Source organism: Alexandromys fortis, unplaced genomic scaffold (genome assembly GCF_014885135.2).
Source record: "Alexandromys fortis isolate MF-2015 unplaced genomic scaffold, M_Fortis_MF-2015_v1.1 scaffold_66, whole genome shotgun sequence".
In the NCBI taxonomy this organism is placed as follows: Eukaryota; Metazoa; Chordata; class Mammalia; order Rodentia; family Cricetidae; genus Alexandromys; species Alexandromys fortis.
In genome coordinates this window covers 2,551,918-2,578,891 of record NW_026067950.1, presented here as the reverse complement: position 1 = coordinate 2,578,891, position 26,974 = coordinate 2,551,918, and the positions used below count along the sequence as shown (strand labels likewise).

The window sequence follows — 26,974 nt, the reverse complement described above, 5'->3', positions numbered from 1 at the left end:
GTGAGGAGGTGAAGGGGTGAGAGGTGAAGGGGTGAGGGAGTGAGGGGGTGAGGGGGTGAGGGGGTGGGGATGGGGGTGGGGTACAGTAGCCGTGGACTCACACGTGCACAGGAAGGCTGTCAGGCGTCCCATCACGGTTGTGGTCGGTGAGGTCGTGAATGGAGCTCACCGCGATGACTATCTGTCCGATGGTGTAGACGATGGATAATGAAATAATTGTCCTGTGTTTAAAAAGGTGAGAACCCTAGTTTATTGCAGATAGCTGTCTCTTTCCATTCTGCAAAACTCCCCGGCGCCCGGTCATGGATCTGCCCGCTTTTCAAAACTGGATAGAAACGTGGGCTCTCAGGATGGAATTCTGGTTAGAGCCTGGTAGTGTCCCACGAGATGTCCTCTGGTTAGGTGACTGCTCACAGTGGCTTTCCATCCACCAAGCCACACAAGCCTGAGTATCAGGAGTTTTTGTTGTCCCATCTCTGCAGGCCGCCGAACCTCACCAGTGACAGGCAGTGTCCCTGCTACTGTTTGAAAATGATACAGTTTGGTTGGGGCTGGGCATAAACAAACCAAACCAAACCAAACCATGATGAACGCACAACCTTCTAGAGTTCACAGTGCTGTGTTAGGAACGTGATAGCAAGCAGAAACAAGGCCACAGATGTCCTACAAGCTTCTTCTCCTTGACGCTTCCTTCCCCGCGCCTATCCTGCCAAACCACAAAGCTCACAATGAGCGTCTGCGCCTGCTTGATGAGAAAGTCCCAGTCACTCACTTGAACTTCCCCAGCCACGAGTCTGCGATCAGGGCTCCGAGAATCGGAGTCAGGTAGCACAGGGCAGCGAACGTGTGGTAGATGGCCGTGGACAGATCGTCATCCCAGCGAAGGAAGTTTCTGAAGTACAGGACCAGGAGTGCTTTTGGCAGGGGCAGGCGGGAGAGAGGAACCGAGTTAGGGCTGGCGAAGGGAACACTCGCTCTTACAGAAGGGAGAGGTGAGCCCGAGACTTACCACGCATCCCATAGTAGGAGAATCTTTCACAGAATTCATTGACCACGATGAAGAAGATGCTCACGGGGTACCCAAAGCAGCTCTGACAAAAAGGAAAATAATATCCAGACATGTCCATCACTGGTCCACACTCACGTGCCAGCACCGGAGGCTGGGCAAAGATCCACGGCACACTTAATAAATTCTCAGTGCCATTCAGACCCAGAATCTTGAATTCTGTGATTTCTACAGCCTGTGCTTGTCATCCCACATAGATTGCAGTGAAATAAATCAACGAGCATGCGCAGGAAACGAAAGGACATCGGCACGAGCATGCGCAGGAAACGAAAGGACATGGGCAGAACTCAGGACCGCTCCTTACACATCAAGCACAGCGTGTCAAGTGAACAAAGCCCATTTGCAGCCACCGAAGGACAGAACACTGCACAACTTCCAGGATAAAGACACAGGAGAAGGGCAAAGCATACTTACCCGTGACTTGGACATCCCTGAAAGAAAAACAGAACACCAACGTTAAAGTCGTGTTCAACTCAGCACCCGTGGCTTCTCTGGGATCCCAAGCCAGGACTCTCCCATCACATCTGCAGTGAGGACCGGTGTCCTCAGGCAATGCTTGTGATCATTCAGGGGGAGAAAGAACCAGTGCCCAGAAAATCATGCCCAAACCATTTCCTCCTCAAACACTTCAAAGGCCACCTCTGTATAAAACCCAAGCATTCCGGTGTGGTCTTCACTACCTCACAGCTCCTCAGAGTCCTCTGAGGGTTAGATCATTGAGGTGTAGCATGCTTTGGGGTGCCTAATTCAGAGAGAGGATTCAACCACTCTTTCCTGTTCCTAACCCTGCCTTCCTTCCGGCCCTTCTCCATGCAAAGACCCTGTGAAACCCAACTGTTTGTCCATTGAATATGCTGAGTGATCTCTCAAAGTTTGTAACATGGGATATGGCCACCTGTTGCTGGGTGCCCTACCCCCTTTAATGTGTCCCTTTCCACTCAAGCTTTAGCCTTGGTGTTGACGTTCCCTTCACACAGTGTGGTGTAAGGATGGGTCATTCCTGTTCTTACCTCCCTACGGGATTGAGTCTCTCAGTGGAAGAAGCATGTGACACACCTTAACATCCCTGTCTCTCTTATGGTACGCACTGTGACAACAGCTGTTGTCAGCAGAACAAATGAGAAGAAGGTGAAAACAAGAACCATGAGATTCCAAACTTAGTGTGGCATTTTACTTCCTAATTCTGAGGCGCATCCTTCAGTCCCATGACCTCAGAAGCAGAGACCTCTGCTCCTCTGTCTCCCTCCTCTGAATTTTGGGGTGTCTCACACCCTTGTCTCTGGTCTTCTCTAGACCTTCTCTGTTTCCAAAAACGACATATTGCTCCATATTTATCATACTGTGTCCCTTTTCAGGGGAACCCACCCTCTTCCCGTTTCCCAGACTCAATTGACCTCATCTTAAGAGTTCTTTGCTCCTGAGGCTCCCTGCCTCTGTTAGGAGCCAATGGCTCAGCAGTCGAGGGTTACAAGCTGGGCTGTTTCTGAGACTCTCTGGGCGGGGGGGGGGGGGGGGGGGGGGGGGGGGGGGGGGGGGGGGGGGGGGGGACTTGTGGGAACAGACTGCTGGGCTAGCTCAGAGCTGCTGACTCCGTAGGTCTGCCAGACATGTGCGACTGCATTTTCTATCCAGTCGCAGGGTTGCACGCATTGAAAACTGCTGCATGGGGGAATTAGAAGTGATGCCGAAGCCCTGGCTGCGGCCGCTGCACGCTGCCCTGCGCAGGGTGACCACCCTGCACAGCTCTGCTGGAAACCACTCTGGTCACTGTGTCTCCTATCAAGACGCAGGGAGGATCTCACTGTCAAATAAGCTCCAAGGTGACTTGGATGCTGCAGTCTAGGGACCTCACACTCTGAGAAGCGCATGTCAGCTGTGGTATTGTTGCCTGGCGGATCTCTGTATGTAAAGATCATCACTCCTCTGGCCCTGAGAACCAGGAAGACCAGCTAACTACCCAGAGCAGGAAGCAAAGGAGAAGCTGGGCAGGTACTGACCCGCCACTGCTCCCCGTCTCGGTCTCTGCTCCCCATTCACATTCCTCCCTCAGAACTGCCACTACGTACGGTCAGTCTGTGTGACTCCCACATTCGTCCCACAGCAAGCAAAACCCCAGTTCTGCAAGAGGAACTCTTTTCTTGACCTAGACCATGTAGTCCTCCCCCCCAACCAGCCCCCGTTCACCTCCCTGGCAGGTACACCCCTCCCTACTCCTGTCAGCTGAGCTGGGGGCCCTCTCCACTTGCCTAACTCAGCCGTGACCCCAGACATCAGACCAGACTGTCTTGTGTTTCTCCCCACTTCAGCGTGTTTGATGTTATTTCAGCCCTTGCTCCAAGGAAGGAAATAACACCATCCTGATCTCCCAGGACTCCAGTTCCCAACTCTTCCTGCTCTTGAAGCTGGAGCCAGAGATTTCACACCATAACCAAACTGTTTTTTCCCCCTCAGTTAAGAGTTCGTTGATGGAAAGGGTTGCTTTGAAGGTGCCATGCATAAAATGAGAGCCAGGGGGTCAGACTTGCGGTTGAATCTCAGTTCTCCCAGCTGGCATCCGGGGTCCTGGGCAAGCCTGGGTAACTGGATAGCAAAACAAAGATAAACAACACCCCCTGCTTTGTAAGAGCTCACAGGGGGCCAACAAGATGGATGGCCCAGAGGCCCAGAGGGGAAGGGCACTGAGATCAAGGTTGAAGACACAGGCTCCATTCACAGAATTTACACTTTCAGAAAACAGGCTCTTGCAAGCTTTCCTGCAACTGATACAAACATGCATGCACACATGAGCTCACGCAGACACTGTGGAGAAAGAGTCTCTGTGAAGGTTTCTCTACCTGGCTTCGTGCACTAGTAAAATGGAGGCACTACGGCCAGGAGCCTTCCACCTTGAATGGCGCTCTCCAGTGCTCACGGAACAAGGAGAAGCCAAGCTGAGCACCAGAGACCAACCCTCTGTGTTTCCTGTCTGTGGAGGCCTTGCGACTATCCCTTGGCTGCCATGACTTCCCTGCTGGGATGGGCTGTACACTCTCCACTGTCAGCGTTCATCCGCACACAAGGAAGAGTCTTAAGTCACCAGGGAGCAGGGCAGAGGAGGCAAGCCCAGGCTAAGGGTGTTCTTCAGTGTCCTGATTTATCCCAGGGTGGCTTGTGTTCTTGAAGAAACAGCAGTGCCCCTAATGTTCTATCTACTTTGAACCTCAGAGCATGTGGCCTCCCCATGGCCTAAGGACAAAGCAGGGAGTGAGACATTAGAGCCCAGGATGTCCTCATGAGGAAGAGCGGTCAGCCCAGAGTCCACAGAGCCAGGGCGAGTTTCACCACAGTGGCGCCCTTCTCATGTCCCTAGGCGCTCTGGTTCACAGGGGAGGACCCTGTATCTCCATGGCAGGAGCTGTGCATTTCCGCTAAATATTACCTAGCACTGGTTTACATTAAATGCTTATGTGGTTATGGGAAATATTTGGTGGGCTGAGACCTTAGCTGGCCTTTCATCACATCTAGAATTTTATCATGGAAAAGGAGAGTCCGACCTCACTCAAGCAAAACCCTGAGATGTGGGACCCAGCCAACCAACGGGAAGCATTTTGTGTTTTGAAAGGTGTGCCTTCCCAAGAACTGCCTTCATCATTCGGGGGCAGAGGTCACTCAGTTCTTTTTATAGAATCCAGAGCTCTCTGCTGGCCGCACACCAAAGTCAGCATTTCTTATCTGAATGTCCCCGTGTCAACAGGACCGCTATCATAGAAAGGCCAAGTGCAGAACCCGGGAGCACAAGTTCCGACGTGATCTGAACTCAGATTTCAGTTTCCACAAGGCTTGTCTACTTTAGGCCATCGCTGTGTTGTCGTCCTGGTTACCACACTCACTCAGCAGGCTGGAGTGACGTTTCCAGAACAGTTCCTAGAGCCCTGGGAGATGTAAGCAGGATCAGGGACCACATCTAGACTCCAGATGCCCTTATCTAGAGAGCTCAGTGGAGCCAGTGTGTCTAACCACTGACTAAACATTGGCTTTTGCTGTTACTATGTCTGATAGATAGGACATAATAGATATGACTTTCTACTGTCTAGAAATTTTAGACAAAATTACTGACAGTCAGGGCACAGTACGCATGTCTCTCACACAAACTTTGGAGTGCAGTGGAGGGACAGAGAAAGCAGGGAGAAGGGTGAGATTCTAGTGAGAGTCACTACTTCAAAGCATTTCTCCGTTAGCAGGGACATCTCCCCGGGACTGGGACGTACGCAGAGCATATTTTAAACCATGTAGAGTTAGGATCTCTAAGTAGTGCTTTGTTACCTAGACGTCAGTACAGTGATAGCGGGTTAAAGGGGAAGTGTTCTGAGAAACGTAACTCATCATCGATGGCAAAGATCGTGATGATGTTTTCATCCTTGTTCAAACACCAGGGAGTATATTTATACAAACCTGGAGGGGCAGTATATTGCAATCTTGTGGGCGTACACCACCCACGGTTGGAACGTCATATGACCGAGGTCCCTCAGCAACACTCAGATCCCACAGTGCACTCCCAGGGGTTAGGTTTGGGATCTTGGAAAAGAACAAAGCCTTCGCTAAGGTCTAAGAAAGGAACCCGCACTTTCAGAGGGAGAAAAAAACTATTTCCTACCACTTCTAAAAATATCCATGTCCTACCCTCTGGGGGTTTTTCCTTCCCTGGAAAAAAGAACTTTGCTGATGATTACAGACCTTGAAATATGGACCTTATCTCGAGTTGTTCAGTGGGTGAAGAGAAACACCACACCAAGAAGAGTCAGCATGATAATGCATCATGGACTGTTCTTTCTGTACCATTCATTGCCAAGGCAAGGGAAGCCAAGCATGGTGGTCCTAGCTCTGGGGAGGCAGAGGCAGGCAGGTATCAGTGAGTTCAAGGCCAGCCTGGTCTACATAATGAGTCCTAGGACAGCCAGCATTACGTAGAGAGACCTGTCTTAACCAAAACCAAACACCCCAAGAATAAAGAAACTGCCTAAATGCTAAAAGGATCAGCTTAATGTTAGGAACCTTACCAAAGACCTGACTGGCCATGGTTGTTGATCTGAGTCCACACCCCATGAACCTGCTGAGTCTGAACAGGTGTGATGGTTATCAGTACAGCTCCTCAGGAGACGGACACGGAAAATAAGCCCACTTAGCTGCTGCCTAGCTTCAGCTCCTCAGCAGTGGGTACCACATACCACAGAGTGCCAATAGCAGCTCCTGACATGTCTGTGTTGCGGGCCAGATGCCAGGGCGCTCTTTCTGTTCGACCTACTTCGGTGATAATGTGCCCTTGTATATCATTCCCATCTGCCAGTCAGACCACGCTCTGTTTCGTGCGTACACCACAGCTGGGTCCTCGTCTCAACTTAGCATCCACTGCTTAGTCTTGGGGCACAGCTCCTGGCCAGCACATGCAGTTTGTGGGGTTATAATCCAAGGTACCGCATGATGCTGGTGACTCAAAAACAGCCTAGATCCAGGGTTTCACAGTCCTGGAAGCCAGAGGTCTGAGATCAGAAGTGTTATCAGAGTTCTGCCCTCTGTGCCTGACTGGGAGAATTGTCTTCATGCCCACACAGCATCCTTCTCATGTGCGCACCTATACCCACAATTTCAGCTATAATAAAGATATTAAGTGTTCTGAACTCTCAGCCCATCCCACTCTACTACAGCCTCATCTTTATTAGTCACGTTTGCAACCCCTCTGGTCTCTAGAGACATCACATTCAGGACACTGGGGGCCTGGGCTTCTCTACAAAATGAACTTTGGAGATGCAAATCCCAGCCCTTAATGGCCAGAGGCTGTTTGTTATCTACCACTAGTTACTTTATGCTGCGACATCCTCAGCGCTTTAAAATGGTTTCTAAAGGAGCAGGGAGATGGCTTCGTCAGTAGTGACTGCTGTGCAAACTTGAGGACCCAATTCAGATTCTTGGTATTCATAGGAAAAGCCAGGCATGGCAAACCTAAATCTCAGCATTGCAGAGGCAGAGATACGAGGGCCTCTGAAGCTCACTGGTCAGCCAGCTGATAAGCCGGAAAGACAGAGACACTGTCTGAGAAAAGAAGGTGGAGAGAGATTAGGGAAGACACTTGACATTGTTAGACATGGTGGCACACACTACACCTTTAATCCCAGCACTTGGGAAGCAGGGGCAGGCGGATCTCTGTGAGTTTGAGCCCAGCCTGGTCTACAGAGTGAGCACCAGGATAGGCCAGACTACATAGTAATACCTTGTCTCAAACAAACAAACTTAAAAACTTCAAGAAAAAAAAGGTACTTGACATCACTTTCTGGCCTCTACACACATGTGCACCTCTATACACACAGTCTTGTCTTATAACCAGACATGATTCTCTGACCACACCTTCTGTTGTGAGTCAGCAGACAGGGTCTTGGTGGGCCGCAGGATTGAGTTATCTTTGGACAAGATCAGAGATCACTCAGTCCCAAACTGCTTCATGACAGGGAAAAATCAGCTGGCTAGAGTTAGTATGTAGCAAAGCAAAAGACCTGGGAAGTAGTCCTAAATTCTGCCCAGATATAGACAGGAACCAGGTGCTAGGCTAGCATGGTCTCCCTAGGCATCACAATGGTGAACTATGGTGGTCTGAATGAGGATGGCCCCCATAGGTTCATATATTTGAACGCTTGGTTGTCTGTTAGTGGAACTGTTTGGGAAGGATTAGGAGGCGTGGCTTTGTTGGAGGATGCATGTCCAGTATTTTTGTTTTGTATTTTTTTAATTCTTAACCATCCCAATTAGTTTCTCCTCTCTCTCTCTCTCTCTCTCTCTCTCTCTCTCTCTCTCTCTCTCTCTCTCTCTCCCCCTCCTTTCCTTCCTTCCTTCTTCCATGTCCCCTCCAGGACGGCCATGTGCTCTAACCCTCTGGAACTGAGTCCCAATTAATGCTGTCTTTTCTAACTTGCCTTGGCCATGGTGTTTTGTGATGGCAATAGAAACCGACAATAACCCTTGCTCTCCGGGCTAGTTTCTTTATCTACGCTTGGACGTTTTACTGCAGAAGAGCCTTGGGTCAGGGCTTAGCCTAAGGCTCACTTGAAAGGCCTGGGGATGACACAGAAGAGATGCCTGTGTTCCCTGATTTCAGAAGAGACCTCTGGAGGGAGACAGAGGAAGCCTGAGAGGGGTGGCTGCCACCTCCTGGGCAACACATTCCCTCTAGCTCAAGCTGGAGATTCCCAACAGAGGCAGAAACCTGCCTACCAGCAGCAGGGATGTGTGTGGGCTGGATGGATACACAATAGATCCTGTCTATTTTCACAGCAGAGAACAAGATCCACACTATCTACATACTGCTAACTTAAGAGAGTTAGCCTTTCGTCTTTTGCAGAGTTTGTTCTGAAGACAACTGAGACCACAACTTCCATATGCGACATTTGCTCTGTTCTTAAGATGATAAATCGGGACTAGAAAATACAAGCCTGCTTCACTATGGTGAAATTAATCTGAAAGACTTGGGACAGAATGAAAATGCCCCTTATTGACATTTAGATTGTACACATCTCATTGCCAATAGAAAAAGATAAGAAAATTCTAGAAGTAGATGTTGGTAAAATGTGTGCATTTTAAATTCTGTTACATATTATTTAATAATGCTCACTGTAAGTGTTAAGTAACCTTTTCTTTTTCTAGTTTTATAATCTGGTGTTGAACAAGCATGGAGGAAGGGGCTGCTTTGAAGAGAGAATGTGTATGAATGAGGGAACAGTCTGCCCAAAGACAGTCTGGAGACTCCCCCCTCTCCACACACACCCCCCCTAACACAGTATCAATAAAGTAAGGCCTGGATCAGCGCTCCCCTCACCGCCTCCTAGTCTTCAGACAGAGCACAGCCCCCCAACACCTCCCCGTATCGTGAGTACGCACTCGTGCCCTTTTAGGACCCTGTGCTACTTCAGATCCAGGAGCCCTGGGAAAGGAGCGCACCGAGTAAATTCACATGTTTGTCTTGAAGAGATGATTCTTTCCCTCAAGAATCTTTCAAATCACAAGTGAACCCTTTGTTACAAAAGCTTGTCCCTGAAGGCAGGCTGCAGGCATTTTAAAGGGTTTGGTTTCAGAACCTTGCCTGTGTCTTCCTACCTAAGAATACTTTGTAGCCTTTCTAGTCCTGAATCTGATTCTTAAACCAAAACCTCCTAGTGAGGCACATGTGCGTTATCCCCTCTACCCACCTCCTATCCAGTGGCTGGAAATCTTCCCTGCATTGAGAACTCCTGCCATCTGGTGAGGGAGCAGCCCTCCCTCTTCTCCCTGGACAGTGTATTTCCTTTTCTTCTTCTGTTTTTTTTTTTAAAGATTATTTTGTGTGTGTGTGTGTGTGTGTGTGTGTGAGAGAGAGAGAGAGAGAGAGAGAGAGCGCCAGCACTCATTTACATGCCCTGTGAGTGCAGGTGCCCATAGATTCCAGAAGGTGGCGGTAAGGCCCCTGGAGCTGGAATTACAGGTGGTATTTTATGTGGATGCTAGGAACCAAACTTGGGTCCTCTGTAGAACAGAAAGTACTCATTACTGTCGAGCCATCTTTCCAGTCCCAGCAACAGCATTTTCCAAGCTGAGCAGAGCTTTACGTCTGTCCTGACAGCCAATAGCAGCTGGGCTTGTAAACCAAGGGACGAAGTTACAAAACAGAGACTCTGGTTCCTTGTGTTGCAACCTCAGCGTTACAGGATTCTCTGAGTCAATCAATGTCACTTGCTCTCGATAACATTGCTCTTCCTCGTCTCTGTCATGGGGGAGGAATGTGCAGCTGTCCCTCGGGACTCACCCTTGTTTTTATTTCCTTATCAGCTCACCTGAGAAAGCTACCCACTTTCCCTCCTGCCGGGGGTAGAATCCACTTGCCACTGTGTGGCGGAGCTCTGGCCCCAGAGTAGGAACAGAGCAGAGAAGTCACAGCCTCTAAGTGTAGTTCCATGCTATGTGGCCATTCTGTCCCCAGTGGTTCTCCTTGGAGAATGGGAGCATGCCCTTCCTTCTGCTAGCGAGGTTCCCCGGAAGGTGGACCAGCCTGCTCTCTGCTCTCCTGCGATGCCTTGGGAATCTCAAGGGCAGAATGAAAACCGGAAAATCCGAGAAAACGAGAAGCGTGATCTCTCTAGAGTCCGCCCCCCAAGAGGCACCGTGGGCGTGTGAACAGCAAAGCCAAGGTCGAGCAGGAAGATGGCAGCAACTCCTCCATCTCCATTGCTGCTTCCTCTGCTGTCATATCTTAGCGGAAATGTTAATTCAGAGGATAGAAGTGTTTCTAAGAACTTCGGTTCCTGCCCTGAGGATACGATCTACTCCAGGAGGGCTGCTCCATGACCTTCTGTGGGAAGTAAGCATCTATGTAAATCAGGGACTTTAGATCCACTCTGCCAGGCCCAGGAGACCATCACTTCATTTTGATTCTCCTGGTCTCCACAGTCATTTTTCAAACTGCCACAAATCTTCCCATCACAACGGACATGTCCTCACACAGACCCAGGGGACAGGCTGGACCAATCATTCCTACCGTCTAACTTCTAAAACACAACAGCAACATTTAAACATGGGTAAGGGTCAAGGAGAAGAGGGAGCAGTCAGTCATGATCACTTAGGGTCACTGTAAGCCATCATTCTCAGAGTGTGGTCCTGGGATCAGCAGCAAGGGCATCCTGAGAACTGTGTGGAAGCCCATCCTTGGCTCCTATCCCAGTTCCATGGAGCCAGATACTGAGAGGTGGCGCTCATCCAGGTGTGTTCATGTGTGTAAAGTTAGAAAGCCACCTAGGGATGGAGCACCGTGGGTAGAGTGACTGCCTAGCATGGGCGAAGTCTTGGGATTTGACCTTGTACGCCACAGAAGATGGGCGGAGAGCATCTGTAACCCCAGCACTGTGGAAGTGGAGACAGGAGAAGCTCAAGAGCATTTCAGATCCAAAGCATCTGAATTGAGACCCCACCACAAAAAAAAAAAGTTAAAGAAGGAAAAATACAATTAGAAATATTAGCAAGAGCCCAACTTAGCAGCTCTCTCTCATTTCTTGCTGCTAGCCAGGTCTTCCATCCGTGTGTAGAACCCTCAGCTGCCAGCTACTCACTCCTAGCCTGGAGCGGGATGCCAACTTCCCTGCCTCTTCAGCCCTGTACACTGGAGAGAATGAGGAAGGACTTTTAGATGGCTAGGTGGGAGGGAAGGCAAGGCTGGGGCATTCCTTCACACCCAAGCAAGAGGCTGACTTGGAAAAACTCCTTAAACGCGCAAATGAGGCTGAGATCTGAGGAAGGGCATGCAATAGAGCAGGTGTCTCTAAGGAAGCCGACTTCTCAAGTAACCAGGAGCTTTGGGACACAGGCAGGAGCTTGACTCAACTGTCAGAGCCCATGTAAGTACGTCAGCGAACTGAAGCATGGAACGTGTTTGATAGCAGCATCTAATCTAGCCTTGGCTGCTGCAAAGTTTTAGGTAAGAGAGATGACAGGAAAGAACCAAGTCTTAGAAACAGCGAATGCACGTCTCTCTCCTCAGCCTCCCAAAGGCGATGCCGCTGCTCTCTCCTGAGGTTGCTGCTCAGTTTGCGAGACTTTCTGTTGTTCAGAGACCAGACACTCCGAGAGGCCAGTGTGGAAACAGCCTCTCGTCCAGCATGCGTGTCTTCAGTCAGCCAACAGCAGACGTGGGCTCAGTGCCGCATCCAGCTCAGCAGCTAAGAATGCTGGACTGTTTTTAAGTGATTGAAAAAAATTGGAAATTATATAAAATGCAAGGTGTGCTGGCTCACACTTGCAATCCTAGCATTCGGGAGGTTGAAGCAGGAGGATTACTATGGGTGTGAGGCCAGTCTGGATTGCAGAATGAGACTCTGTCTCAAAAACCACCAGGGTGGATGAGTTGTGAGCACGTACACATACACAATAAATCAATAAAGTTCAATAAAAACTTAAAAGGAGTATTTTTTTAAAGTCAGCTAAAAGGGAAAAGAAAGCTATACAAAGTCTGACAATCAGTACTTGTAACTGGTTTTATTGGGACAGCTCCACCCACGTGTTGGCAGAGTGTCTGGGGCTGTTTCTACACTCCAAGGACAGAGCCCAGCTGTCACTACCGTGGGCCTGCTTAGAAAAGACTGCCGATCTCTGCTTAGAAACAAGTCTGAGGTTTAAGATTTCAACCAGACACCGGTCAGGTTCGGCCGTGACATCCACAGTCCAAGCACCTGCACAGCCTGAGTGTCATAGAGTCGCAGGTCCCTCCTTCCTAGTCATCCTCACTCCGACCTCTCACTCCTGGGGAGGGAGGCTCGCAGGTCCCTCCTTCCTGGTCATCCTCACTCCTGGGGAGGGAGGCTCGCAGGTCCCTCCTTCCTGGTCATCCTCACTCCTGGGGAGGGAGGCTCGCAGGTCCCTCCTTCCTGGTCATCCTCACTCCTGGGGAGGGAGGCTCGCAGGTCCCTCCTTCCTGGTCATCCTCACTCCGACCTCTCACTCCTGGGGAGGGAGGCCCTGTGGTGTGAACACCGGAACCACCCGTGAAGAAGCCAGACGGCTCAGGACACCTGCCTCTCTAAGAAGGCTCTCCTCCATTTCACTCACTGTCCATCACACAGTACCTGAAACATTTTTGACCTATTCTAACTGCCAACAATTGTTTTCAAGACAGCAAGTCACTATAGCATTTTTTTTTTGCCTCAAAACCACTTTTTAATTATATTATCCATTTCCTTGCTCTCGGTCTTGAAAAGCCGAGATGTCTACAAATCAAACCCTGCTTTGAACATAAACCTCTGGCTGCCGTTCTCATGCCATGCTAACCCCTGCTGCGCAACTCCAGTTGAGGAAGTTTACAAACAAGGAAACGGCCATTCCTCTGGAGCACTATGCTTTTAATATTAAGATCAATTCATCCCTATTAATTAATAATTAATCGATAATTAAGTCATTAATATCCATCAATTAACTAGTAATTTACATTAATTTTCTTCTCTTCCAGGTTTCTGAGAATTGTCCTCACCGTAGCTATCTGTTAGAAGGGCAAAACACATCTCCCACAAAGCGAATCCTGTGATAACCCAGGCACCAGATATCAGAGTCCAACATAAGCAGCTCAAAGCGGCTCCCAGCCACGTTACAAGAGTGTCAGGAGTGCAATCCGGAGCTCCTCTTAGAAGCAGGGTACCGTAGGTATCCTGATGCCTTCCGTCTAAAATGACAGGAGAACTCTTTCCGGAACAGCACTTTGCTACAGTCAACGTTCAATGTGTGACCCACTCCCTTGCTGCTATTTCTAAAACTCCTGGTGGGTCCAGTAGGAAGTGAGGCGGGAGGGGAAGGGTAGAGAGGTAAAATGAACACAATGCCAGCAGGCCACGTGGGGTCTCAGCGGCCTGTGCCCGCGCAACCTGAAAAGCGGACACTGGCCATCAACGCGCGCTCGCGGGGCTTTGGAAGAGTCCCGTTGTTATCTCGGCTTTGAAGGGACTGGAGGCCTCAGGGCCTCCTCGTCTGTGGGTCTAAGTCACTTCCAGAGCCGGCTTGCTTTGATGCAGAGCAGGCCTACTCCGGACTGCTCAAGGATGGGCTACTGAATTTGTGTGTCTTTTAAATCTGAGGGCTGTGGTAGAACCCGGAGGTCACAGAGAAGCGACTTGACTTACCCTGGGGCCAGGGATTTCCTAGAGAATTCCAGGGTCACTCTCTCAGCTAGAGGCACGGGCAGAGCAAAGCCCCCACGCCCCCACCCCCAACCCCCTGCACCGCCCCTTCCTGCCATTTCTCGCAGAACTCAGCCCAACTCCAAGACCACAGCCACTGGGCATCGAGAGAGTGAAAACCGGAGTTTCTAAGAGGCAGGCGTGGGGAGGGGTATAGCATTTATTCCCCCATCCTTGGCGTCTGACCACCTAGAGGGGACTTCAAAACTTTGTGGCTGCAGCCAGTCCGCTTCCTGCTGCCAGCGCGGAGTCATTCCCCGCCCGGTGGCACCTGCTTCGCAATCTCGCCCGGTGCCGCCCCGCGCGACAGAAGTGTCCCTGCTCCCGGAGACCCCGCCCCAGCTACCCGTGCACACGTACCCATGGTGGCGACTCCAAGGTTCCTGGCTGGCGACTGGCGAGCCGGAGTTCAGCCTCCCTGACTTTGTTTCCAGGCCCTGCCCAGCAGGCTACCTGTGGGGCTGTAGGAGTGCGAGGCGGGGCCGGCCAGGGCTCCACCCTTGGAGGAGCGAGTTTAACGTCGCTCAAACCCTACTGCAGGATACCTGTCCCTGGCTGCTCCCAGACCCTGTCGGACAGGGCAGGTGCAACTGTCCCACGTAACAGGGGCAGCTGGAGAGGACTCCCTTCGTGAGGGGTCACCTGGAGGCTTGTTAAAATGTGTGGCGCCAGGCACCACCTTGAGATTTGCTGAGTCAAGAGAGCCAAATTGGGGCAGGGAACCTTCATGTTTGACAGTCTAAAGTGCTTGTGCTGGTCCTGGGACCCCGCTTTGCTAACTGTAGCTCAGAGTCCGCTCTACCTCTGTGTGGGAAAGCTAAACTGACTGAAAACACTTTGTGTCTGGGTCCTTAAACTTGCTCTGCAGTCCAAGAGACCTGGAGTCCAGCTGCCCCAGCTCGCCCCTCCCCAGCTCCGGGATTATAAAACTGGAGCACCTGGTCGGGCCATTTTTCTCCTTTCTGGTCAGCTTTGAGGAGGTTTAGGCTTTGGAAGCCTACTGAGAAGCTTTACGATGGAAATGAAAGCGAGTTTCAGCCATTTGTTGACTGTTTATTTAGGTATTTATTGAGGAGAAACTCCCCACCAATGCATCTATCGTCATCTTGAGTTCCCAGCTTCCACCTCCCCAGTGCCGAGCTTATAGGTGCCCCACAATTGTCCTGAAAACGGCAGTGAGATATACGTAAGGTAGCATGGTCGCCTTAGCCGTTAGAGTACATTAAGTACACTCACCAACACCATCCATCTCCAGAACTGAAGCTCTGTCCCATCAAACAACTCTGCAGTTTAATCCCCCCAGTCCCTGGCAGCCACTGCTTTCCTTCTCTGAGTTAGACCCCTCTGGGTGTCCTGTGTGAGTGCACTGTGCGGATCCACTCTTAGTGGGGCTGGCAGGTCAGAACTCCCTCTCTTTAAGGGCAGTGTCTTCTATTGTATTTCATGCCTTACCTTGTTTATCCATTCACCTATCCTTATCATCTGCCCGAGGAACTCCCAGCCACCCTGCTGGGAGGTGGTGGTGTGTGGGCAAAGCCCTTTCTCAAAGGCGGCTGCACCTGTCCTTCCCTTTCCTTCAGTGGGCATAGGAGGAAGAAACTTCGTCCACCCTTGAGTGGTTGATACTCACTGACTAGCAGCTGACTTACTGGAAGACTAGTGACTGCAGGTGAAGGGACCACAGATGGTGGCCTAGGCCAATGGGGAGGTGGGCAGATACTTCCTGTCAGCCAGCCGTGGGGCCAGAGGTGAGGCCGCTGGCTCCTCCTTTGGTTGGTCTCCTCATCAGGGTGAACTTTGTGTTGTTGTGTCCCTAAGCCTCGACATCACGGGCCTCCGTGGAAAACACCCCTGCTCCCATCAGGGTTTCAGTGTGGTCCTGGTTCAGCAGCAGCATCTCCGGCATCCAGGGAGTCAGAGACTTCAGGGGTCCAGGACAGCGGCTGGTGATTTAGCACGCGGGAGGCCCATGCTGTCTCTCCTCTGCTTATTTAACCCTTCGCTCAAACATTAGTCATTTATCACCTCCAGGGTCAAGGGCTGGTGCCTGCATCAGGCACACTGGGAAACAACAGGGTCCTTTGTCCACAGGGCTTGTTTCCCAGAGGCTGGACTGCTCCTTGGCGTGTGGCGGGGGCGGCAGATCTGGGGATGTCTATGTCCTCTACACCAACTTGGAGAGTCACACTGAGCTCATTTTCTGCCCTCACCCTCCAGATCTTAGCACCGGCTTCTCTAACAGATTAAAAAGCCCAGCCGCTTAAAATACCAGAACTGCACTCTCCCCTGGCTCTGGAGGTAGAAGTAAGTGCTAAGGAGAGCAGGGTGGTGTGCTCCCTCTGAAGACCATAGGACCCTCCTCCATTCTTCCAGCTTCTGAAGGCTCCTGTGGTCCCCGCTGAGGCCGCACCCAGTCCTCCACCTCTGTCTTCAGATACCCACGCCTCTGCGCTGTCTCTGTCTCTCTCCTCTGAGGCTGCTTGCCGGGGGACTTCAGCTCCCGGGAGACTGATGGTTAAGGGACCTTTGGAATAAGCTGCAGAAGTGAGTTCCACAGCCGCAGAAGTGAGTTCCACAGCCGCAGAAGTGAGTTCCACAGCCATCCACATGAAGAGTGGTTCTGAGTGACTTGTGAGGGGGAGATTTAAAGCGTAAGGAAATGAAAATCATTTGGTCTGAGGAAAGCACATTTGGGGAGGTGTTGCTGAGGATCCGGCCAGGGCTGTCACACGCCAACAGGCAAGTGCTTACCACTGAACTACATCTCCAGCCAATGAGGGTTATTAGAAAACAGATGGAGGACAAGCAGCTAAGTTCAGGCTCCCTCACTGAGACTCTGGAACCAAGAGATGGCAGAAGAAATGTGTGTGTGTGTGTGTGTGTGTGTGTGTGTGTGTGTGTGTGTGTGGAGTCTGTGAGCCCTCCGGCCCTCAGAATATCAAGAAACGAAACCCAGAACATGGTTCTTAGAGGACTCAGTTCTACCCTTGTGTTGTGCCAAACTGTGGTGCCCTGTTTACCACATCAAGACGCATCAAAATGGGACTGGAGACCGCCTCAGTGGTTAGAGCATTGCTGCTTTCCCAGAGGACCTGGGTTCAGTTCCCAGCACCCATGTGGTGGCTCCCAGCCAACTCTAGTCCTAGGGCATCTGATGCCCTCTCTGGACTCCACTGACCTGGTGCACAGACATGCATGCAAGCAAAGCACCCATACACATAAGATACAATAATAATTAAAAAGTTAAAACGATGCAGCAATATAACTGGGTACTCCATACCGTTGTTAATTGACACTTTTTAAACTTAAGCAAATGAACTTAAAATCCCAACTTTTTTTTTTTGGCAGATTCTGTTTTCAAGTCTAGATCTCAGTCATCCTTACCCCCTAGAGTTGGTAGTTTTTCGTCTTTATCACAATATATGCAAGTCCTATGATTAAAATATTCATTGTCATCCTGGACAGGTCTTTCCTCGAAGCACTGTTTTGCTTTTCAATGTTTTGGTGTGTGAAGTTTCTAGAATATAAGAAATGAGAAAAATACATCATGAGCTCCCGTTTTTTTGCACCAGATGACCTTGACCTCTGATGCTCCTGTCTCCACCTCTCCAGTGCTGGCGTTACAGACAAGTGCCAACATCCCTGGTCTATGTGACTCTGGAGCTCAAAGTCAGGGCTCTGCGCATCTGGGCAGGCAGTGTACCAGCTGAGCCACATCTGCATCCCTGCCCTTTGTCTTCTCCGTCTTCAGGTCTGTACTGCATGTTTACTTATGGCTCCCGACTGGTCTCTAGTGTGTAAAACAGTATTTTCTCTTTATCACCGTCTCATTCTTTCTGGACAAGGGAATCGCCCGCTGTCTGCATCAGAACCACAGACTAAACCATATGAAACAGGGCCACCGACTGTCAGTCATGCTTCTGTCTGAGAGGAAGCTGGGATTCTTATCTATACATCGCGAGGGATACCTGGGAGGCAGAGGGCTGCAGAGGGCCCTTGCCGCTGCTCCTGCCTGACAAGGTCTGCTCCCCTTACTGGGTCGATGCCCTTGTTTTCCTGGAGTGAGGGAGTTATTATCCACAAGGAGTTGTGGTGCTTTTACACTCTCACTAGAGACCTCTGTCACCAAGTGCTGGACTTCACTGTGTTATGACCCCCATCAGACGTGGTCCAGTGGCCTTGGGCTTCCCATCCTTCAGAACTGTAGAAGTCAATTAAGACTCTTTATTCAGAAATCCCCCCCCCACCTGTGGCGTCCTGTGACAGCCGCACAAGCAGACCGAGTCAAGCTGTAAGGAGCCACTCCTTTTCTTAAAATAGCTCCATTTCACCGAGGGAGCAAAAGCCACCAATTTACAAACCTTCATTATGAAGTCGAGAGGAGAGGAATAGCTCAGAGCTGGGTTTTGTCTCTGAGATGGTGTTGCAGGGCCTCTCCTATGCACAGAGAGGCTTGGCCGCCACCTCAGGAATGGATGGGCTGTGGCTGTCTCACTCTGTACCCCCATCTGCTTTAGCAACTATGAATAAAGTCACGTGCAGATGCTAGCTTGGGGGCCAGGGAGAGCACACTCTGGAGGTGGGACAACAGTGCCAGCAACAATGACAGTCAACGCCCCGGGGGCGCACCACTGCCTTACCTCAGGTGAAGAAGGAAAACCAGTTCCCACTGGAGCAGCTGGCACAAATGTCGAGGAGTTACCAGTCACTTTCTGACTGCATTTAAGCTCTGCTCCACAAACTGCTGGGGACTAAGAACCTGTGGTCCCACAGGTCCCAGGCCCTAGGGGAAAACCTTCTCCTACTGTTTTGCAAAGTGGACGTAGTGCGTTAAGCTGACTCCTAAGGACTCACTGTTATACCTATAGATCAATGCATCTCAGTCCACACAGAGACGTTCCTGTTTGCAGTAGATGAATAACACAGAGACACAGCTGGCCAAGGTGGAGAGAGCAAGAGACTGAGGAATGTTCAGTCCTACATGGAACATCTACACTGTGTCCTCTCCCCAAGCCTCAGGAATCATTGTGTAAGAAAGGGCAGAAGGACTGTGAGAGTCAGAGCTGGTGAGTGTGCACAAAGAAACAGTATCTTCCAGGTCAGAGCAGAGCTGGTGAGTGTGCACAAACAAAGAAACAGTATCCTCCAGGTGAGAGTCAGAGCTGGTGAGTGTGCACAAAGAAACAGTATCTTCCAGGTGTAACAGGGCAGCTGCAGTAGGAACTGACAGCAGTTAGGACAGCGTGCACACAACCCATGCAAGCTCCAGCCTGAGCAGATCCCGCCAGGAGAGAGGAGATAGATGGGCATGAAGCCCCGCCTAGACCAAGGAGCTGTTAGCAGTTGATAGCTGCTGGAGGAGAATCACGGTTTTCTTCTTTTTTTCCCCTTTTATTGAAAATAGATTTTATTTCTCACATGATATATCCTGATTACAGTTTCCCCTCCCTCTACTCCTCTGAGTTCCTGCCCACCTCCCCCTCCCATCCATATCCACTCCCTTTCTGTCTCTTTAAGAAACAGTGGGCTTCTAAGGAATAGTAATAAAATAATAAAATAGGATAAAACAAAAGCTAAAACACAACAGTTGAACCAAACAAAACCTCCAAAGGAAGATAGCCCAAGAAAAGCAGAAGAATCAAGAGAGCCGGCTCATTTGCATGCTCAGAAATCCCATACTACTAAACTGGAAGCCGTAACATACATGCAGAGGACCCTACACAGACCCAGGCAGGTCGTGTGCACGGTGCCTCAGTCTCTACGGTCTCATATGAGGTTAGACCATGCTGTGGAATCAGGTTTTTTAAAAAAGAGTGTTGTTGCCACTGGAAGGCTGACCTTATGCCAGCGGGAGGCCACATTCCCAAGAGCACATGGGCCCCACAGCTTGGACTTGACAGGCAGAGAAAAAACATATAAAGAGGACCCAAAGTTAATGCCTAGAGAGAGGCTGGGGGAGGGGCTAGGAGAAGCTGGGGGAGGGGTGGATACGGTCAATTTCATTGTAGAAAATTCTCAAAGGACTAATAAAATATAAAAAAAAACTGATGAAAAATCAAACCATTTTGTAGAAAAGCATGTATCACTTTTTGGGAGAAGTGGAAAATAAAGGACACCAAATAACTCTTCACCTTTTTATGTTGAAAGTCCACATATAAACAATAAACAATAAAGTTCTCCTCAGACAAGTTTTCCTCCCTAAGATTCTTAAAGACACCCTGCCCCCCAGTCACACACACTGCCTGTCCAAAAAGCTAGGAAAATATTCTGAAAAATTCTTCCGGGCAATTACATCAAGTCCAGAAAGGAAGCAGAGATCCTTGATATTTATTTGGTGTTTGCTTTGATGCCTTTAAAAAAAAATGCTGGGTTGAAGAGATGCTCACTGGGTGAGCTCTTGCTGTGTGGCTGTGAGGACCAGAGTTCGGATCCCCAGAACCCACATAAATGCTGTGGCCATGGCAGCCTGCCCATAATCCCAGCACTCAGAGGCAGAGATGGAGGATCACAGAGAAAGCTGGCTAGCCAGATCAGCCAAATCAGTGAGCTCTGGGAATATGGTGGAGAAGTCAAGGAGATTCCCAACATCAATTTCCAGTCGTCACATGTATGTACACACATAAAAGAGAGGAAATAAAGTCAAGAGCATCCTAAATTGTGAAGCAAGAAAGTGGCAATCCCTCAGTCATTACTGATTTATGTGCCAATAATATGGAGTTTATCATCTGATATAAGAAGTGCTCACACGTATATAATTGTCCTACTTAAGCCTAACCGTACAAAACCATTCACTTCCCCACGCTTAGCATTAGTGATGGCGTCTTGGGGAATTACTCTGGATATCTGTCTTTGTAACTTCATATAGTATTGGGAAAAATCTATGTTTAATGCCTGGAAAATAAAGGTGAACTGTTTGGGGATATTTCTTTCTTATTAGTGCTCCAATGAGCCACCGCGTACTTAACAAGTTGATAGTCTCCTTGGAAATGCTAAGAAGTGTTCAGTAATTTATAAGTTGTTGGGAAAAGCATCTAAAAGACACTATATCTGTTTTCCAAATGTATGGACTCAAAGTAAGAAAAATCAATGAAAAATCAAATTGCTTTATATTAAATGTATATCACTTTTTGGGGAGGCCATCAGTAATTTTTTACCTTAGCTTCATCTCCCCAAGACATTGACGTCAACGAGAAAAACTGTAACTATGTGTAAACAAAACAAAACAAAACAAAAACTAACAAGCAAAAACAGTGATGCCATCTTGACCAAGAGTCTCAGGCCAGCACCACCAAGAATAAGACATGACATCATGTGCTAGACAGGACAGGCTGAGAAGGCCCTAATACTGGTCCTGGAGAATTCCTGTCCCAAATGCATGATTTTATCACAGCGAACTAAAGGAAGTGATAATATTATACAAAAACCTACTAGTCCACTTCCCAAATGTGAAGTTTCCAAAAGCAGTGAGAGGCGGGACTCAATAGGTTACATCTCTCTGTACGTTATACATGTATATGCATATATGTAATGACAATTGTAGAAGAAGCGGTTGTGAGCGAGGGGAGAGGTGATGGAGATACATGAAACACTCTTGTGTGAATTCTTCAGAAACAAAAGAATAATAAAGTAAAATATTTAAGTTAACAACACAGAGTGATTTTTAGCTCTTTATGGAGCAGTACAACTGTCACTATACTTGACTTTAGACATTTTCATTGTCCCAGAAGGAGCCTATACAAGTGGCTGCCCCCCTCAGTCACCCCATTCCCCCGAGTCCCAGCTGATTGCCAGTCCCGTCTCACTGCCGTGGAGTTGTCTCTGGACGGCCCTTGGATCCTCTGGGACTGCTTTCGTTCATAGCGATTACTTTTTGTCATTTGCTCTTACAGAAACTAGCCTCTATGATTATCAATAGTATAGTTACACTTCTGCCTTAAGGTGTACTAGCTCTAAATTATATCTACTGACTCGCCAGTTTGAAAATGACATTAATAGCGATTAAAATTCTTCTTCTCTAACACCTCTCTCCCCCGCTTCCGATTAAGTAGTCTTGCTGTGCTTTTTAGATCTGTTACTGGGCTCTTCGACAACTTTACCTTACACGTGGGACTATTTTCCCCCTTTCCGAATGGAGGACACAGAGGCCTTACATCTAGGAAGCTCCGAGGCTTGCTCTTTACTTCTGCATAACCAGAGCCGGTAGTGTCTATGTTATGGTTCACAACAGCCTTCTGTGAATGGGTTAAAGGAGGATTCTAGAAACCAATGTCCAGCACACATGGCTATCTTACTTGGTTCATGGAAATGTCGACGGCAGAACCAAGTGAGAGAGCCTAATCGTATTTTCCCCTACATGGCTTCAGCCCTATACTCCAGTGCCAGCCGAAAGCAATGCCCTCATTCACTGACAAACAGATCACTTTATACAAGCCTCTGCTGCCTCTGCTCCCTCTGCCACCGCCTCCTCTTCCTTCTCATCCATGTCCTCAGCAGGGTCTTACTGCGCAGCCCAGCCTGTTTTCTCTGTAATCCCCCCAGGCTCAGGCTCCTGAGTGCTCGGATTATGGGTGTGTTTCCCTATGCCTCGCCTGTTTTCTTCCTTTTCATAGCTGCATTTGTTCTTCTTATAGAATAAATACATGCTTTCACCTTGAAGGTTGTCCAGCCATTCTTTGGTATGGGCCATGGGGGTACATGCAGACGCCATAGAGATCGCCAACAATACTAGTCAGTCCTAATCTCTCAACTCCCGGAGAGCTCAGTGCTAAAGATTTATTAACGCGTGAGTCGTGAGAGGTTGACAAGGCAGCGTCATTTGGGGATGTGTGGGTAAGGTTTTAGCTTCCATGCCCCACAGCTAAGACCCTAGCCCTTTCAGACACCTGGATGACAGGCCTGGCTTTTGTCAGTCTGGGTAGATAACACCCTTCTGTGCCACAGCGAAGAGCCTTTGCCTATGAAATGGCAAACACATTTTTTTTTCTAGAAAATTATGTAATTATGTTTCTGTATTTGTCTTTTTAGTTCTGTTGACTGAATCAGGACCTCACCCATGGCAGGTGAACACTCTTATCAGTGAGCTAGCTCAGTCCATCTTTATCTTTACTTAATTTTTACATTGAAGGCCTGCACTGTTGGGTCTAGCTGAAACCTTGAAGAATGATCTTCACTTGTTGTTTTGTTTTGTGAGACAGGGTCTCACTATGTAGCTCTGGATGTCTAGGAACTTACTATGTATACCAGGCTGGTTTCTACTTCTCTCAGGCACCTGGTCTGGTCTCAGAGACTTCTTTGCTGCTTGACTTGTCTGAGAGGGACTCTCAGCTTTTATTGCTTACTCTGGCAGTGAGGGGTCCCAGTGGGTCTGCTCAGCTTCAAGGACTTCCTGGAGCTATTTTAATTGTTTGCCCTCTGGTTGGAGGAGTTTCCTGCAGGATGGAATGTTTCAACCCTGGAGGAAACTGTTAGATAATATGCGGGTCTTGGTCTTTTCATCAATTGTGGTAGGGGTGGGGATGCTAACCAGCAAACCTGTTATGAGTAAAAATTTTTACATATGGATTATTTTAGAGCTGCGTGGTTTTCTATTTCCTTCATGTTTTATATTTTATGAAGAAAAATCTAGTACTCATATTAATCTCTACAAGTAAATATAATACTCCATTCTCCTTTGTGTCCTCATATACCTGCCCAGATCACAGTCACCCACGTCATGCCTTCAGAAAGAAAACAGAGTGAATGGGACAAACCTCCAAGGGCTGCCAGGCACTCACCGACTCAGGATGAAATTGTCTTCCTTAGGAGCAAATCTCCCTGGCAGGCAGGTAACAGGAGAGAACGGTGGGGCAGAAACAAGGCTGTAAATGAGTAATGCTGATAGCTGGCGCTGTGTTGTTTCAAGGTTCACGGTACACTTGTCTCTCTAATGATCGTGTACGCCCACAGCTGCAAAAATCACCCATAAGAACATTCATGATTCTGGGTTTTGTCAAAATACCACTTGGGCTTTCAGGGCTAGTTTAAAATTCTGCTGAGTGTTTTCCCAACGCTCGACTTCTGTCTGCGAGGGAGGAGGGGGCAGGGGGCCTGAAAGGAAAGGAAGCAGGGGTGGCTCATTTGTTTTTCTTCTTCATCACTTCCAGGCCGTCATTGGCTGACACAGGCAATTAACACAAGCCGGATAAGATAGGATTCTGTGCTTGGCTGCATTTCTCAGAACAACTACCCTCTCCCCTCATTAGAGACCGGTCTGGTTAGAAACCAAAGTGTGGCCTCTACTGGGTAACCCAGTCTTTTGTGATAGGGACCAGACCTGACCTTAACACAACTGACTCCATGATGGAAGTGTCATTCAGGCTGTAAGACCCTGCACATAGACAGCACCCTGTGCCGAGAATGAAAACAAAGACCTAACCCATCAAAGGTCTGTAACGCGCTTTTTAGCTTCTGTAGCTCTGCTTCTGGTGACCTGGTCTATTTAACTGAAGTATGTTAACCCAGAACATGGGTTTTGTGTTTAAGAGCTCAACCTGAGAAAGGTTGGATGCCGCACTGGGATCTGGAGCACCTAGTGAAGTTGCCAGTCAGCTAACCAAGACTTTTTATGGGCTTAAACCCATGCCCAAGCAGTTTTCTCTAATGAATACCCCACGACACACAGACCCATATTGGTACCCAGTGTCCCACATATCATGGTCAACTGGGATTGTGTGCTGTGAGTATTGCAAGTACTTTTTATTGATGGGGCATCACGGAACAGTGTGGGCATGCCTATTGACCTGTCTCCTCTATCCACAGACCTGTTCCAGTGTTTCCCCAGACTTCACTTACAAAATATGTACAAAAATAAAATTATTAAGAATTCCAAGATGGGGTACTGGAGAGATGGCTCAGCAGTTAAAAGCACTGACTGCTCTTCTGGAGGACCTGGGTTCATTTCCCAGCACCTACATGGCAGCTCAAAGCTGGGCATTTTTCAAGTTTCAGGAGATCTGGCACCCTCACACAGACACACACACAGTCAAAACACCACATAAAAATAAATAAATTTTTAAAAATTTCCAAGATGAGGACACCAGAGCCCTAGTGAAGTATAGGATCTTCTGAGTGTGTTGTATGGGTGATCACACAGGCCACAGGCTCACTCAGATACCTCAGGTTTTATTTACCCTTTCAAAAAGTATTAAAAATGTCCCAAGGGTTAAAGATAGATCTATTGGTAAAGCAACCTTGCGGGGATGAGGACCTGAATTCAATGTCAGAACCCAGGTAAAAATGCCAGGCGTGGTGGTGTGTGTTTGTAATGTCTGTGCAGAGGACAGGAGGACAGGAGGATGGCTGGAGCTCTTTGGCTGGTCAGTCTAGACCACTTGGTAAGCTCAAGGCCAATGAGAGACCTGGTCTGAAAGGAAGGAGACGGTATTCCGGAGGATGACACCCAGGATTGTGTGCCCATGAATATACCCAGATATCTGCACACATATGAACACCCTACACACATAAACGCCCTCGCATTAAGAAAGAATGCTCAACGGGTTCAGCATAGATATTAATCCCCTCCCAGTCCCATTTTTTGTTAGTAACACTCTTGGTGACAAGCTCTCTGTCCCAAGCTTTGGAGACAGACAATATTGATTGGAGTCTCAAGTTCAGTGTTTATTATGTGAAATTGGACAAATTTCTAAACCTTTCTTAGTTTCAGTTTTGTCCAATGTGAAAATTCAACTGAGGAGCTATTTACGGTGGTGGCAAGGATCGAGGGAATGAGGAACAAACATCTGTCCTAGGGGTCCCATGGAGCAGTGTTCAGAGTGATTGCAGTTTTTATTACTGAGAGTGTGAGTCATGCGTTCAGGGAACAGCGTACGCCAAAGGGCCCGAGATGAACACACAGCTGGGTCAGCTCATGAACTTGGATCAGTCACAGGAAGGATCAATCACGACCGCCCACTTGACTAGATTTAGTATCACTCAGGAGACACCTCTGCACCTGTCTCTGGGGGTGTTTTCAGAGAGGGTTGACTGAGGAAGAGAGAGAGGCTCACCTTGAGTGTTGGGGGCACCATCTGATGACATGGGGTCCTGGATACGTAGAGAAGGGGAAAGAGACAAGCATCACGGCAACACCAGCCTTTCTCGTTCTTCACTTCCTCTTCTGCCAAGCTGCGAGCAAACCTCCTCCAGCTGCCATGGACGGGATCCTGCAACAGCGTCCTCAGACCTGAGTAAAGATGGACCATTCCTCCTTAACTGCCCAGGCGTGTGGTCACAGGAATGAAAGAAGTATTGAATGGAGCCGTATTCCTTTTCCATATCTGGGATCCCCAGCCTTAAGTGCAGTAACCTGCCTATTTCATACAGGGATTTCAGATGAGAGACTGTATATGAAAATACCTGTAACAAAATACAGATGTCAGGGGGAGAAGTGAGGGTGAATATGATCAAAATGCACCGTATGAAATTTTTGAAGAACAAAAATAATCTATATGAAATTTTTAACAAGTTAGAAAATCATCCTGTCCAATGAAAGCCAGCCTGTCTTTGCTTCCTAATACAAAATACACTGAACCTAGAAAAAAAATACAGGCGTTCAAAACAGATATATCTGGGTGTGGTGGTGGTGAATGCCTTTAATCCCAGCACTTGGGAGGCAGAGGCAGGTAGCTCTCTGAGTTTGAGGCCAGCCTGGTCTACAGAGAGAGTTCCAGGACAGGCTCTAAAGCTACATGGAGAAACCCTATCTCAAAAAACAAATCAAAACAAACAAAAGCACTGGGTCACACCTTTCGCTGTTTTATCCAACCTTACATCTCAAGAACTTTCCATGTCTTAAATGTGCTTCCACAATGAATTTCATGGTAGGTGGGTAGCGCACTGGACAGATTTCTTCTTCTTTGGACCGTGAGGTTAGTTTCTGATTCAGGAACACTTAACCCTAAAATAATTTTGGGTCCATAAATGTTTATGTCTTTCCAACGAGTTTTCTTGTGTAAGTTCCTAGAAACTGGAATGGGCCAAAGGGTTCTTTTTTCACATTGCCATACTGCCTTCCAGGGATGTTTACTCGCCTTTAGAATGGTTGAAAGTAGGGAGGCAAAGGTACCAAACATGGAGAAATTCATAAAAAGAACTAATGCTGTACTCAGAGCCCTAATTCTAAGATGGTGACAGAGCCTGCTGATGGAGCTGCCTGTGCCAC

At 48.6% G+C, this 26,974-nt stretch overlaps 1 protein-coding gene across 2 annotated transcripts in view; it reads right to left on the bottom strand.

Annotated features, from left to right (window-relative positions):
- Positions 1 to 26,115, bottom strand: part of Slc15a1 (solute carrier family 15 member 1) — a 51,665-nt gene extending 25,550 nt beyond the window's left edge. Inside the window, exons 1-6 of one of the 2 annotated variants that reach the window (XM_050150448.1) lie at positions 25,821 to 26,115; positions 23,550 to 23,721; positions 1,481 to 1,497; positions 1,010 to 1,091; positions 773 to 914; positions 102 to 221 (exon numbers count right to left, since the gene is read on the bottom strand). In XM_050150448.1, the coding sequence (XP_050006405.1) occupies positions 102 to 221; positions 773 to 914; positions 1,010 to 1,091; positions 1,481 to 1,495 (359 nt within the window). In that variant the 5' untranslated portion in view covers positions 1,496 to 1,497; positions 23,550 to 23,721; positions 25,821 to 26,115. Of the gene's footprint in view, positions 1 to 101; positions 222 to 772; positions 915 to 1,009; positions 1,092 to 1,480; positions 1,498 to 14,136; positions 14,257 to 23,549; positions 23,722 to 25,820 lie in introns of those variants that run through there. The other variant, XM_050150447.1, reaches the window with a different exon arrangement.
- Positions 26,116 to 26,974: the final 859 nt, after the last annotated feature.